General features: G+C 34.0%; 1 protein-coding gene across 1 annotated transcript; it reads right to left on the bottom strand.

Annotated features, from left to right (window-relative positions):
- Positions 1-11,755: 11,755 nt before the first annotated feature.
- On the bottom strand, positions 11,756-12,724 carry LOC141418477 (olfactory receptor 5M11). The gene has a single exon (XM_074059166.1). It carries the CDS (start codon positions 12,722-12,724, stop codon positions 11,756-11,758), a length of 969 nt encoding a protein of 322 aa, XP_073915267.1.
- Between the last annotated feature and the right edge of the window lie 2,960 nt (positions 12,725-15,684).

The following is a 15,684-nucleotide window of genomic DNA, read 5'->3' on the forward strand; positions in this document are numbered from 1 at the left end:
AAGTGCTTGCCTAGCATGCAGAATCCCTTGGTTTAATCCCCAGTACCTAACAATAATGAGCAATAATTGAAAATACAATCCACAAAATTCTCTTCTGCAAGTGTCATTGATACCTGAAGTACTACTTGTTGAAATGTACATCTTAATTCTTCAGGCTTCAGTTAATATCCAAACATCTGAGGTAGCAGGAGAGCACAGAACTGCTATAGTTAGTAACTATTTTGTGTGCATTTGTATAGAGTATTAGGTAGTCCTATAAATTAGATTGAGTGGAATCCTGGAGGAGATTGAAGCCAAGGAAATGGATAGAAAAAACAGAAGTGAGGGTTACTAATGTTTAATTTCAGTAATTAAGCCCCAAACCTACCTCAACTGAGCATTAAGACATAGAAAAGTCTATAAGAGCTACCAATAATATTATAAGGTAGGAAATGAAGACAAACATGAGTAAGTCATGTAGTTGGTGGGGCTCTGCAGCTCATGTGAATACTAATTTCTAGGAAGGAGCACTTTTTTGTGTGTGCTTTACTATAATAGTCTCCAGCACCTTCTTCCTCTTCTTGTTTTCCTTTTCAGTGACTCACAAATACAAGATTACAATGTCTGACTCTAAATTCTAGGTCATGTTATGCATTACACTTTCATTCTTGACTATGTTGTCAGTAAAAATTCCTTTGATACTTCATTTAGAAAAGACATCCTATACCTTGGCATAATAACTTTCTTCCTTTGTGATTCAGAGTTCTCATATATTCAATGTCGGACTTTGAAAAATTTCAAAAGTGCCTATTATTGCTAATATTCTGATTTTTCACATATAAGTTTTCTAATCTTATACTTGTTAACAGAAATGAACCTCTTGGTTAATTTTAAATTTGCTCCCAAATCTTTGTTCTCCAATAATTGAAAGAGAGGTCTTTTAAAGTTATGTAACATTTTATTTTTGCTGGAATCAGTTAAATTCCAAATTAATTTGTATCATCTGGATTTCTAGTAAGGTGTTCTTGGGATCAGGGAATTGTTCTAAGGACAATTATTGAATTGTTCTAAGAACAATTATTTTATTGTTCTAAGAAATATTATTCTATAACTATTAGTAAGTTGATTAACTCAAGTGTTTACTCCTAGGTGGTGATTAAATGTGTTTTCAGTACTTGAATGAATGATAAAAATTCTATTTGTAAAGTAAAATGGTTATTGTCAATGCATAATTTCAATAAAATTTCAAAAAATTTTTATGGGTCCATCTGAATAAAAAAATGCATACTGATCTATTTTAACTGGTAAGAAGCTAAACCTGCTATGGCTGTCCCCTGACTCCCACTGAAGAAGAGCCAAAACTCAACAACAGGAAAAAGTAAGAATAGAAGGCAGAATTTCCCTTCCTACCTGACCACAGGAAAGTTCCGCTCAGAGACACTAGTGGTCCAAGAGATGAGCTGCCGAGGATGATTTATACCTAATTTGTGATCTACACCTTTTATTCCTAAGGTTTTTTTTCAGCACACCATCAAGAGACAATTACAAAGTTACTACAAAATAAAACTCCCGGGAAAAAAGAAGTAATTGGAATAGATTTACACTCACTAGAGCTTTGGGATTTGAGCACTGTGACTGCATCAGTTTGTAATCATTCTGAACTTACTGTTTTGGGTGATCAGAGAAGATTGTCATGGGACTTTTGTATTAGGGACCACCATTTGTTCCAAACATAAGAATAGAACAATCAAATCAATAACATAAAATTATGACATAATTAATGAACTTTGATATGTTTGTGGTTCCTTCCCAATCTGAATTGTGTACTGGATATCACCCTCACAAAATAGCTAGAATAAAGTGGCTAAATTACAAAATCCCATAAGTAGAGTAATTTAGACATCACACAATGAGTTATAGAAGAGTTCTTTCAAGGTGTTAGCTTCAGATGTTGGGAAGGAATATTTTATGGGAAAGCTAGAGCACATGTAATTTAGCAGTGTATTATTTATTTTCCAACAGATGAAAATAAACAATATAATGAATAAAGGAAATGTTGTATCTGTACACAGTGGAATTTTACTCAGTCATAAAGAAGAATGAATTTATTTCATTTGTAGTCAAATGGGTGGAAACCAGGTGCAGTGGCTCACACCTGTAATACCAACTACTCAGAAGGTAAAGATTGGAAGAATTGCAATCTGAGGTCAGTCTTAGGAAGAAGTAAGATACCATCTCAGCATATAAATTGGGCATGGTGCTTCATATTTATAATTCCAGCTAGTTAGATGACAAAAGTAGAAAGACCAAGGTCTAAGACTCTTTCCAAAAAATGACTAAAGCAAAAAGGCTAGGAAAAGGGTTCAAGTGGTAGAGCACTTGCCTGCTAGTTCAAACTACAATATGGCAAAATAAAAATTGAAATCACCATTTTAAGTGAAATAAGCCAGTCCCATAAAGACAAGAATTTCACATATTCTTTCATATGAGGAATCTAGGAAAACAAAAGTCTACAAGGGATACTGATAGAGAAGGGAGATTTGGGAAGAGTAGTGGAGAAGAGAAAGACACAGAGGGGGAGAAAATGATCAGAGTAAAAAATGTTCATATATGGGAATGTCTTATTGACATCTTTAATTCATATAATTGCTATATTACTACATGTTTATATAAAAGCAAAAAATTAAAATACCTTATCTGCCTTTTCTTCAAATATTTGACCTTATCACTTAAGAGATAGAAATATAAACAAGGCACAGAGCAGATGTTCAAATATTAGTCACAGTATGCAAGCAAAAGATGCACATAAATATTTCTTTGGAGGGGAATTTCACAAGTAGCAAGTTTGAATCAAAACACTTACATATTTTCATCTACATCGTCACTCCCATCACTCTCTTCTCCCATGCACTGCTTTGTACAAAGCCCATTCCAAACACAAACCCTCTCTGAGGCTTTATCCACTGCTTTGACTTCTATTTCTCCCACATTTTCTTCAGCAATTGCCTAACTATTCAGATAGCAGCGTGGATGTCAACCCACTGGGAAGAGTAAATCCACATACATTAAAATTTGGATAAAGCCACTACAATTATCCTTTCTCATATTGCCTTGTTCTATTGTGTTGACACTTATCACAATCTCAATTTTAAATGCAGTTTATTTTATTTGTATAAGATATATATTCCCCTCCAGCCAATAAAAAATAGAATATGCCCCTCCCCAAATGTTTTATTCACATGTTGCTTCAAAATTAACACATTTTGCTTCAAAATTAACACATTTTGCATTAAATATAATATTAGGAAATTCTTCCAGTAATGAAAACATTCTGAATACTCTTGGTTTGCTTCCTGCCATGGAAAAAAATGACTGGAACTAAACAACAGATTTTTCCATTAAAGGGAAAATATCCCATAGTTTGGCAAAAACTCTAAATATATTACTATCATTTTCTTAGAGCCACTGCCCAAATTTTTAATCTTGTTTGAATTGTGTTTTGGAAATACTGGGGTTTAAAATCAGGGCCTCATGCAGGTGCTCTACCACTTGAGCCACTCTGTGCCAGCCCTGTTGTATGTTGAGTATTTTGGGGAATGATTTCCTCAGGCTGGCTTTGAAGCACTATCCTCCTGATCTCTGCCTCCTGATAATTAGGATTATAGGTTTTAGAGCCTGGATTGTTTAATTTTTTGACCACATGAATGAATATAGTGCTACATGCACTAAAATTTCTAGTTACAAGGTAGAACTGGTACTGCAGAAAATACTTCAACCTGCAAAAGTTAACAATAGACATCATAGATGATGAGGCTAGAGCTAAGATGTCGTTATCAGGAAAGACAGAACAAATCATATTACATGTGCAAAAGTTATGAATGAGAAATGGAAACCTATGTCCCTCTTAAAAATGAAACAGCAAAGAAGGTCAAGAATTCCTTCAACCCTTTTCTTCTTTTGTTCTGAGTATCACCCCCAAACCAAGGACCATATCCTGGTTTATGCATGGGTGATGTTGCGAAGACAGTGGAAGAAATACAGAACAACACTGTGGCAAATTACAAGCAGCCTTCTGTATAAAAGGATGCTAAAGTGACACAAAAACATGAAAATCATGTTGCAGCATACTGAGCTAAATGAAAGACGGATGTGACAACAATAGGAGCGGTGAAGACTGAACACAGCAGAAAAGAGGAAGATGGAGAAGGGGGGAAGATGAAGAAGATTAAAAAGAAGAAGGAGAAGATGAAGAAGAAATTGATGATGAATAAGTTAGCTCTAGTACACCTATTTATCTTATCAATAAAGCATTTAGACCTCTGTACACAATTCACTCACCTTTTAAAGAAATATTTGAAATGTAAAGCTGTGTAAAATTTGTTTTAAACTGTGTATCTTTTTTTTTAGGTTAACAAACCACTAAATGTATCTCTAGACACTGTTGTGGGATTATTATAGCCATTTACTTTGCCTGTACATTAAGGAGATTATAAATTGAAATGGAAATTTAAGGCAGGTTCTTCTTTGTCCACAACACAGTTCAGTTAAACAGGAAGAAGTTTGATTTTCATCTTCAGTTGACAAGAAGCAATAGTCGTTGTTCTCCTAACTATACATTACTCTGAAACTACAAAAAAGAAAAATATGTAGTTGAGTTGTTACATTTCAAGGGTTTTTAAATAAACACAATACTTTTATTAAAGAAATGTTTCATTATTGTATAAATAGGCAAAAGTAGATATGGAATAGGCCATAAGATAAAATATCCTATAACTGTGGATCCCTACGTTCTGGTTGGTTCCTGAGACACACCTGTACTACTGGAGTGCTGTGAGATATTCTATAAAAATATAATAAATTACCCTTTTATCCTATCTTGTCTCAGAAAATTCTTTTTTTTCTTTTTAAAAGACAGAGTACATTAATATTGTTAATTTATGTTCAATTTAATATTGTGTGTATATAATATTTTATGACTTTTATTCTCTTATAGTGGAATAACAAGCTGCCTCTTCCAAAATAGGAACTAAAGAAATACTCAACATGTTAGGGTAGTAGGAGGGAATTTGGAGTTTTGAATAAACTAATTGATTACCTGTCTTTTAAATTATTCATTTTAAAAGTATTTGGCTTCCTTAGGGTTTTTGAAGAGGACTTAGCAGTTTCATTTCCTCCTGCAGATCATATCTTTATGGCCATGGTACATATATTATAAACAGGATCCAGATAGATAGATAGATAGATAGATAATAGACAGGTCATGAATTAGGTCTAAGGTCAGGAAGGAAAGAATTAACATTACTTAACTAAAAACAATTAGGAATACAAGAATATTAAAATGAAGTTAGAGTACTAGCTGGTATGGCCTATGCTCTTAATTTCTCCCTTAACTTAATCTTTCCTCATATCACTTTTTCTAGATATTTAAAATACAGGTTAAACAGAAAACATCCTCCACTGGCTTGTGGGTTAGAGGAAGGAAGCACATTCCTATAGCTCAGAGAGCTCTAGCCACAAACTCAGGTCAAAGAAGAGTCATTCTGCTCCCCTCTCATCCCAATGTCAGCCCTATCATGAAACAAGCACATTCATAAGAAACAGGAAATCACTATCATGACACATTGTATCTGGTTTTATTTAATGAGTCAGGGTAAGAATACAGAAAGTTGTGTTTCATGAAGACACCTCAATCCAAAAGACATATTAGAGTAATAGTGGAATAAATTCAAGAAATTGAGCTCAGAGCAGGTTTATCCTGCTTAGAGTTGTAATCAATAAGGGCCCACCAGTATTCTGGGGTATCAAAGTTGGGAGTTTTCATCTAGAGGATGACTTCTTAAAATTTAATGTTCCTACAAATCACCTAGCATTTGGTTAAAATAAGGATTTATATAGTAGACCTGAGGTATAATGTTTGATTCTGCATCTCTAGCATTCTAGCCAGTACCTATGCTACTGGTCCATTGACCACATACTAAGGAAAAAAAAATGCCTAAAATTAAGTGCACAAAATATTCCCAGACCTGAGATACTTCTTAGTTGAGATACTTCGGATATATCTATAGAGAGCACTAAAATTCACCTTCAAATTATGAGTACACTATTAAATTTAATTGACAAATGAAATGGCTTGTATTTATGGCACGTTTCATATATGCATACATGTGGAATAGCTAAATCAAGCTAACACTATTTTTTACTGGTTCTATAAACATTTAAAATGTACTGTCAGCAATTTTAAGTATGCAACACATAAGCATTAACTATAATTATCTTTCTGTACAATAAATTTCCTGACTTTAATCCTTCTAACTGAATTTTTGTGTCTTTTGAACAAAATAACCCAAATCCTAGCTCTTCTTCTCAGCAGGCACTGGTGATAGTCTTTTGTTCTTTGCTTCTATGAGTTAGGTATTTTTATACACAAGTGAGATCTTGCATTATTTATATTTGTGTGCTTGGTTTATATCACTTAATGTAAAGTCTTCCAGATTTATACATGTTGCCACAAACCTTTTTATTAGTGTATGTTAGTTTTACAGGAGGTTTCTTTGTAACATTTCCATATATGTCATATGTGTACAATACACCCTGTTTGGTTCATCCTCTCCAATATTGTCCCTCTTACCCTCCCTTCTTTAAACGAATTCACAGGTTTCAATGTTCCATTTCATACATGTATAGAAAATACAATAACCATATTCACCCTCCTTTACCCACTTCATTTAATCCCCCCCACTTAGTACCTTCTCCTTAACATGACTTGTTTTACATTCATGTCTTTCATTTTTTAATTGTATGTTCACTGTTCTGTGGAGTTTTCATCCTGAACATAAGCCACATTTTCTTCTTCAACAACAGACATTTAGGCTGATTTCACATCTTGGCTAATGTGAATAAATCTGCAATGAACAGGGGAGCATAAACATTTCTTCCATATATTGATTTCATTTCCTTTGGATATATCTTTAAGTATGGCAACTCTAGATCGTATGGTATTTCTATTTGTAATTATGTGAGGTGTCTCCATACTGCTTCTATAGTGGCTTACTAACTTATATTTCTAACACCAGTATATGAAGACCATGCCTTTACATTTGAGGTAATATTTTAGTTACTATTTAAAGAAACAGTAGAGGTTATCATTGTTCTGACAAAATTTCCTCTGAGGACATTATTCGAGGTCTGCTTTGTATCTTTGTTTCTCAGACTAAATCAGTGACGTAAGCACAGGACTTAAAGGCATGTAAGGAAGCTATTCACTATTTTAGATTCCTCTTACTATTTTAAAATATATATAGCAAAATAATCAAACTTTCTTTCAATTGCATTATATATGTACTCATGGTCATTATAAGTACTTTGTTATCCATAGATGAATGCTGTCTTCTTCTACTGCTTTGACAAATGCTTTTCCAAATGGCCACACTTCATAATTATGAGATTCATAGGAAATACTTTCCCTTTTTGCATTATTGTTGTACTGGAGGTACATTAAGACATGTACCGAAGTTCTTACAATATATCGTAGTTGAATGCACCTCCTCCCATCATTGTCCTTTATTCTCCCTTCCCCCAATTCCTGGAATAGTTTCAACAGGTCTCACCCATTTTTCTGTTTCCATACATGAGCATGAAATATTTCCACCATATTGACCCTCCTACACCCTTTTCTTATATCTCTCCTCCCTAGGGGAATATTTTGACAATTGTAAGTTCAAGGTAACTTTAAACCAGGGTACTTTATACCCTTAAGGTCCTGAAAACTGTAACATTACTATTTTATTTCAACCTCAGAGAATTCACTGCCATGTCTTGAAATGGAAAATTCTCATTCTGATTGTGAACTGTACAGAAAGTTCAACAGGGATCCCAACAATATTGCCATTTGTTTGAAACAGTCATATTTTAAAAATGCGTCTGTATTTTAATTCAAGAATAGTAACCAAGAATCCTAGCGCTCTAAAAAGTAAAATGTGAATATCTCACTAGTTCATGAAAGCACAATTAATTGATTTATTTAGTTGGTTAAATAGTGGCTTTGGGGGACCAAAGCATCAGGATCTTTTCCAATCCTTCAATATTATCCTCCTGTTTGTCATTTTAATAATCACCTCTGTGAGTTAGATACTCTCAAGGGTCTTAAATATTTACCTGCCACTAACTTGAGGCATGATTTCCACGAGGATCACATAACAAAAGTATATAAAAATAATCACTGAAAGAGCACACTGGGATTCTAGTTTGTGGCCTGTAATGTCTATGGAAAGAGAAACACATTAGGTAACCACAAGTAAGCTAAATAGATGAAATAGCTGTTAACATAGGTGTTCAATTGAGACAGTAACCAAAAGGAAGAAATTGTGAAAGAAAAATTTGAAAATCATCAAAACCATTATGTTGTATGTATTTATTTATTTTGACTTTCTTTGACATTTTTTTCTTTATTCTTTTATTCATATGTGCATACACTGTTTGGGCCATCTCCCCCCGCTATGAACTGTGCTGCTACTGCTGTCAGCAGATGGTCTCAGCACTTTGGACTCAACTTTAGCTGATGAACTGTTCTTTTGTAAGCATAATAAACACTCAAGATGTAACATGATCTTTTATTTTTGAGAACTTTTTATTGTATAGTTATTCATAGTAGTTTTATTATGCATCTGACTCAGAAGTACTCTAGTTTCAGATGCTAACATAGTCGTTAATACATCTCTGGAATAATACACTGAACATTTTCATGGACAAAACTACTTCAATTGATTTTATTTAAACTAATCTTTAATTAGATCTTCAGGCATAAAAACTGATTCCTGTATTTGCACTTTAATTCATGAGAAGAAAATCTTGGGTCACTAATAAAAATGAGAAATTTGCTCTTTAAATAAAAGGCCACAAAAATCAATTTACCTAAAATAGCTGACTATTTATTCATTCAGAGCATCACCACTAAACATTCACTGATTATACAAAATTTTATACATGTTTTCATAGAAGGTACCAAGTTGAAGTCCATAATTTCCTTTTTTAACTACTGTAATCTGATTGAAGAAATAGCAAATATAGAGAGGGAGAAAACTGTCATACCAGTGGCAGAGACAAATCACTATGGATTTTCAGAAAAGAAAATAACTACCCCAGTTAGAATACGAAGATTAAAGTCATGGAAAATGTTTTAGTATTATAAAGAATGAAATACTTATTTTAAAATCTGCATTTGTATGTCTTTTTGTGTTTTTCACAATCTTTCATTTATTAATCAAAATATAATAAAGTATGGCAATGCCAAAATACTTTCAACCAACAAAAAGCATAGCACTAAACTCACAAGATGATTGCAGCTATAGTGACAAAATGAGGTAAGGAAGTGACAACAAGGCATCTTGCTTGTGTGAAAACAGAAAGACAAGACTAATCTATTGTAATCACATCTGTTTGCAGTGTGGGTTTATGTTGAGTAGGTGGAAAACCTTTCTTTCCCTTAAAAACACACTTTTGTTAGGCCTAAAATACAGGACAATATGATATATAACAAAGGAACACAAATTCTAACAAGATAAATATATTGTGGTATAACTTTAAAATGCAATCCTACTAGATAAGAGAAAAAAATAGCAGGCTTGTGATCCATGCTTGATTCTTCAAGATATATTGCTAAGTGAAAGACTCCAGGCAAAGAATGTACATGAATCCACTATATTAATATGAAATGCTAGATGTATAAAATTAGTCTATCGTTAGGAAGCAAATCAAAGCTCTTTTTGTGTAAAAAGAACTGGCTGAAAAGAGACTTAATAGGAAATTTTGATGGCTGGAATGTAGCTTAAGTGTAGAGCACTTCCTTACCACGTCCAGAGTCTTGTGTTCAATCCCCAGGACTGCATAAGAAGTTAAAATAAAAAAACAAACAAAGGATAACTTTGGTGGTAATTGACATGTTTGTTAAACATATTAAATAGTACTTAAATTAGACATGTTATATTGAATATCGATTATATGAATACTGAATATCAATTATTTACCAATCATAAAGTTTAAAAAGTTCCATTAGTTAGCTGGAGAAGAGGCTTAAGTGGTAGAGTATCTGGTAGAGGCTCAAGTATTAGACCCTGAGTTCAAACCCCAGTACCACCAGCCCCTCAAAAAAAATCACATTAGTACTATTATTATTCCCATTCAAACTAGAATGGGTTAAGTATTAAAGAAGACAGATTACTTCTTTTTATTTTTTTATATAAAGTAAGATTTATTAGAGAGAAAGGAAAAGTTACGGCTAGAGAAGAGTAGGGGAGCCCAGAAGCCTGTAGCTCCACTTCTTTTTAAATATATACAGATCATTCAGCAACAGAGATCATATGCTGAACCATAAAAGTATCAGTTAATTTTATTATATAAATATTAAGAGATGCCTGCTGATAGACAATGATAGAATTAAGTTAGAGATACATAGCAGTAAAATATGTTTTAAATTGCCTAACTGCCTACTAATTAAGTACACACTCTTAATCACTCACAGTTAAAGACATCCAAGAAAACTTATGAAAATATTACAAATGGAATGAAAATAAAAATTACATTAATTTTTTATTTTAAAAAGCATGAATATTAGTGTCTTGCAACTAAAGCAGTGCAAGGGAAATATATATACCTTTAAATATTTGTACAAGAAAAAAACAGAAATGAACAAGTTTGTAGGGCTAAAGGCTCATATTTAAATGTAAATATTATAAATCTTAGCAACAAACAGATATGGAATAAACAATTAGACATAAAATTTCTCATGGATTTAGCATTCCAAAGTATGGCTGTACTCTTGGATGCTGTGAGATATTACCATATACTCATAATAAATTCTCCCTGCAGACTTAGTTTCAGGGAATTTTGTTCCTTATAAAATTAAACCAACCAACCAACAAATAAAAAGATCAAACAATAAAAACAAAAAGTAGAGATTTTACTAGTGTTGTTATTTAATATGCAACTTTATTTACATTATATGCATATACTACTTTTCTGTGGATTGAAGTTTAGGAAATACTTAGCACTTTGGGGCAATAAACAAACATTTTGGTGAGAAGACTCTTTATTTGTCCCTTAATTTATTCATTTTAGCAGAAGTCTTGAGGATAAACCTGTACTGATTTTTTTGAGTTTTTAAAATTCCAAAACAATTTATTTCTTTTCCTAGATAAAATCCTCACTTCCATGGTACATATAAACAGACCATATGCTGTATGTGCACTTAGCCATGGAAAAAAATGGCATTATGTTTACTACACAGCACATTCATAAGGAATAGGAAACCATTATCATGATGCAGAGTTTCTGACTTTACTTAGTAACTCAAGAGTCTTAAAGATTCTTCCACAAGAAGACAAATGAAAAGGGGAATGGAAGGGACTAAGTTGAAAATGTGTTTATCCTGTTTACTCTTGTAAACAGTAAGAACACACTAGTGTCCTGGAAATACCAGTTTTCCTAGTGCTAATCAAAGTTTACCATGCTTAGAAATCTCCTGGGGATTTGACTGAACTACAGATTTGAACACAGTAGATCTGAGGAGTAGAATGTGATTCTGCATTTCTAAAAATAATAACCTCCAAGGTCACGCTTATGCTGTTGACCTTAGAACACATGTGGAGGAGCAAGGGATAGAAAAACAAGTGCTGGTAATTTTCCTACAAACATGAGCATTTACCTGGGACACTCAAGATATAGCCATGGAGAATAAAACTCATCACCAAAACACAAATGCATTTAGAACAAAATTATAGAGTTATGTTTTATTGGAAAGTGGAGGCACTGACATTGTCCTGACCATATTTTGTCTGAGCACATTCTTCAAAGCCTGCTTTACATCTTTGTTCCGCAGACTGTAGATCAATGGATTAAGCACTGGATTTACAAAGGTGTAGAAGACAGCCATTATTTTGGATTCCTCAACAGTCTTATTGGTGGGTGGTCTTACATACATGCAGAAGAGAGTCCCATAAAACAAAGTCACAGCCATCATGTGGGAACCACAAGTGGAGAATGCTTTGCATCTTCCCTCTGCTGATTTGATCCGGAGGATGGTTGCAATAATGAAGGTATAGGACACAAGGATGATGGTAAGGGAGTTGGAGAGGTTGAAGCCAGCTGATATGAGCATGGCGTGTTCTTTGACATAAGTATCAGAGCATGAAAGCTTAATGAGTGGTGGGTCAGCACAGTAGAAGTGGTTGATGACATTGGATCTACAAAAGGTCAAGCGGAAGGTCAGGATGGCTTGGAAAAGTCCATCTGAGAAGCCATAGACATAAGGAAATGTGGCCAGGCAAATGCAGACTAGCCGGGACATTTTCACACTGTAGCACAGAGGGTCACATATGGCCATGTAGCGGTCATAGGCCATTGCTGCCAGCATATAAAACTCTGTGAGGAGAAGTGCAATGAAAATGTAACACTGTATAAAGCAGCCAACAAAGGAAATGGACTTCTTTTCTGATAAGAAATTAGTCAACATTTGTGGGGTTGCATTCGACGTGTAGCACAAGTCCACAAACGCCAAGTTGGTGAGGAAGAAGTACATAGGTGTATGAAGGTGAGAATCCAGTCTGATCAACACTATCATACCCAGATTGCCTAAGATGGTGACAAAGTAAACAGTCAGAAACAGCATGAAGAGGAATGGCTGGAGTTCTGGACGATCCGTCAGCCCAAGCAAAATGAATTCTGTTATTGCGCTGCTGTTTGTTGAAGACATTTCCTGAGACTCAGGGTCTGTGCTTAAGCCTATAAAGATCAAGCAGGTATAAAGATACAAATTAATTCCAGTCAAAAATCATATTTCATTTAAGTATATCAACAAAAAATTTTTTTGGTTTATTTATTCATTTATTCATATTTCCATACATTGTTTGGGCCATTTTCCCCACCCGCCACACACCCTGGCTCTTGTGTTTTGTCCACATATATTCTTTTTTTTCAACAAAAAAATTTTTACTATAATATTTGTTAATGTTTCTACTAAGACATTATTTTGTTTGTTTGTATTAAATCACTACAATACATTTCTGTTTATATCTATATTCACACTTACATTTGTACTTGTATTCATAAGTAAAACTTAGCTACATCTACTGTATTTCCATGCATTTTTTTTGGCTCCCAATCTATTCATCTTACAAAGTTAGGATTAAAGGCCACAGCTTTGAGAAGCATTCCTACTCCCATCTTGTTTGAGACTGATTTACTCTCTTTACGTTCTATGCTTCCAGTATATCCAACATAGAACGCTTTTCACTACTATATAAGTTCTTCAAGGACAAGAACAAAGTCCAGTTTATCATTATGCCATGACTACTAGCATATTATTTTTTAAGAAGAAAACACACGGTAGCCTGAAAGAATGAATTATTATCCAGGTTTAGTTATAGCCACCTCCCTCAGAGTTTTACATGTCCTCATCTACTGAGGAAAACTAAGTATTTTTGATAGCTTAGGTACAAGTCAATTTCTTGCAAAGCTAATTATTCAACCAAATACTGAAACAGTTAAAGTTGTAGAATATTGGGCAACTCATAAGAACTTTCTTCAGTCAAAAAGGATGAAATCATATCATTTTTTTGGAAAATGGATAGAACTGGAGGTTATACTGCTCTGTGAAATCAGCCATATACAGAAAGAGAAGTATTGCATGTTTTCTCTTACATGTGAGAACAATTAAACAAACCAGGAAAACAAGCAAAATGACTGAAAAATGGGGACAGACATTTAGGGAAGGGTAAGGCAATGGGGAGAGAGAGGAGAAGGTAAGAGAGTATAGTAGTAAGGGTAAATCTGATGTTAGCTTGATATATGAATTTATAGACTTATCACAATGCAACTCATTACAATTCTTCCCTCTATATTCTTTCTACTGAGTGGAAACTAAGAGAATTGTGAGTAAATAAATGCTATTTCAAATAGCAAATAAGATCAAGGAAGATTTCACTTTGAAGTGAAATTTGTCTTTATCAATGAATGAAGAAAGAATACATAACAATAATTTAAGTCTTTTTTAAAAAAAGGATATGGAGAAGACACAAAGATACCATGTGGTGTTTATATTGAAATGTTAGCAATTATCTAAGCACAGATTTCATGAAGAAGGGGACACAAAATTCTGGCTGAGAGTTTCCCTAAAACACAAATGTTCACTCCTTTAAAAGTCTGATCAGTTTCTACCTATGACTTTCCCATGACTAATACCAAACAATCTTCACTATAGAACAGTGGTCAGTGATTACTTATAGCTACTCTTCAAGAAGTGTCTAGCAGAAAATATTCTAAAAAAAACCACATTTGTGTATTAGGAGAAAGGAGCATATGAGATATTTTCAAGATTCTCTTTTCTGGAAGCCACAGAAAGAACAGATGTCAGAAAATTGAACAGAGAAATATGGGAAGAAAGCAAACAAAATGTAAGCATTTCATATTTTTAAGAAAAGATACAGCCAGGAATTATACTTGAGGTCATATGCATGAGGGATTATTTGTTGTGTGTTACTTAATGATTGCCTGTAGTATTTTAAGCAGTTTTGACCTAAAAGCTCTGTGTCTTGCATGTAATCCAGTAACATCCAGTTCAAGTAAAAGACAGAAAAGCAAAAACCAAAAATCTAAGATTATAAGTAAGATAAGTGCACAAACACAAAGAAATACACAAGCAGATCTTGCTGCTTCTATATTTCCAGAGGGAAAGGGGAACACCTGAACAAGGAACATGTGGGCTTGCTACTTCTGCACTCCATGAGCCTTAACTTGACAGAGCAACAACCAGTGGTTGGATAGTTCAAAGAGAAAAGAAAGCCAGAAATTATAAATCCTGGGACCACAAAACACAATACACTGGGTCCACTTGAAAATAAGAATGTAAAGATGCTTGTTCAAAAAATTAGAAATTTCAAGCTTGTGAAAGTGGAGCATCAGACCAAGTTTGGAAATCTTCTCAGTCCAGAGCCTTGTGCAACTGTATAAAATGCATACCTGTGTCCTTCAGTCGTACTCAGGACTGTGTCATGACCCAGTTGTATCTGAAGGACACAGGATATCAGTCCTGAGAGTGGGGATAAGGAGAAGATGAGCCTGCCTCCTTAGAAAGAGAAAAAAAGAAAAGAAGGAAGGAAGGGAGGAAGGAAGGAAGGGAGGGAGGGAGGGAGGGAGGGAGGAAGGAAGGAAGGAAGGAAGGAAGGAAGGAAGGAAAGAAGGAAGGAAGAAAGGAAGGAAGGAAGTTCTCAGTGTTATAGCATAAGTGAGAATGGACCAGCAGGTAGCCAATTTCTAAGCGCTAGCTGTCTAGGTAGATCTTGGAGGTTATACAGTAATTACAAGTGAGTGAAAAGAAACTCAGAGAAAAAGAAAAATAAAATGAGGGGGGAATGAAGGAGAATGATGGAGAGGCTGAATTCAAGTATGATATATTTGATATATTGTAAAAGCTTTTGTAAATGCCACAATATAGCCCCATCAAGCACAACAATAAAAAAAGAAAAGAAAAATAATTAATTTTTAGAATAGTCCCTTACGTTTTTTGGATTTTTTGTTTGTTTATACGAACTCTTCAAAATACCACTGAAATTATAGTCATTGTTGAGGGCAAATGTCTATCCTCAATTTCTTACCAAAAAAATACATAAGTCCATGAACTCTTCTATTAAAACAAGCCCAGTCCCACATCAGAAA

Source organism: Castor canadensis, chromosome 1 (genome assembly GCF_047511655.1).
Source record: "Castor canadensis chromosome 1, mCasCan1.hap1v2, whole genome shotgun sequence".
Lineage (NCBI taxonomy): Eukaryota > Metazoa > Chordata > Mammalia > Rodentia > Castoridae > Castor > Castor canadensis.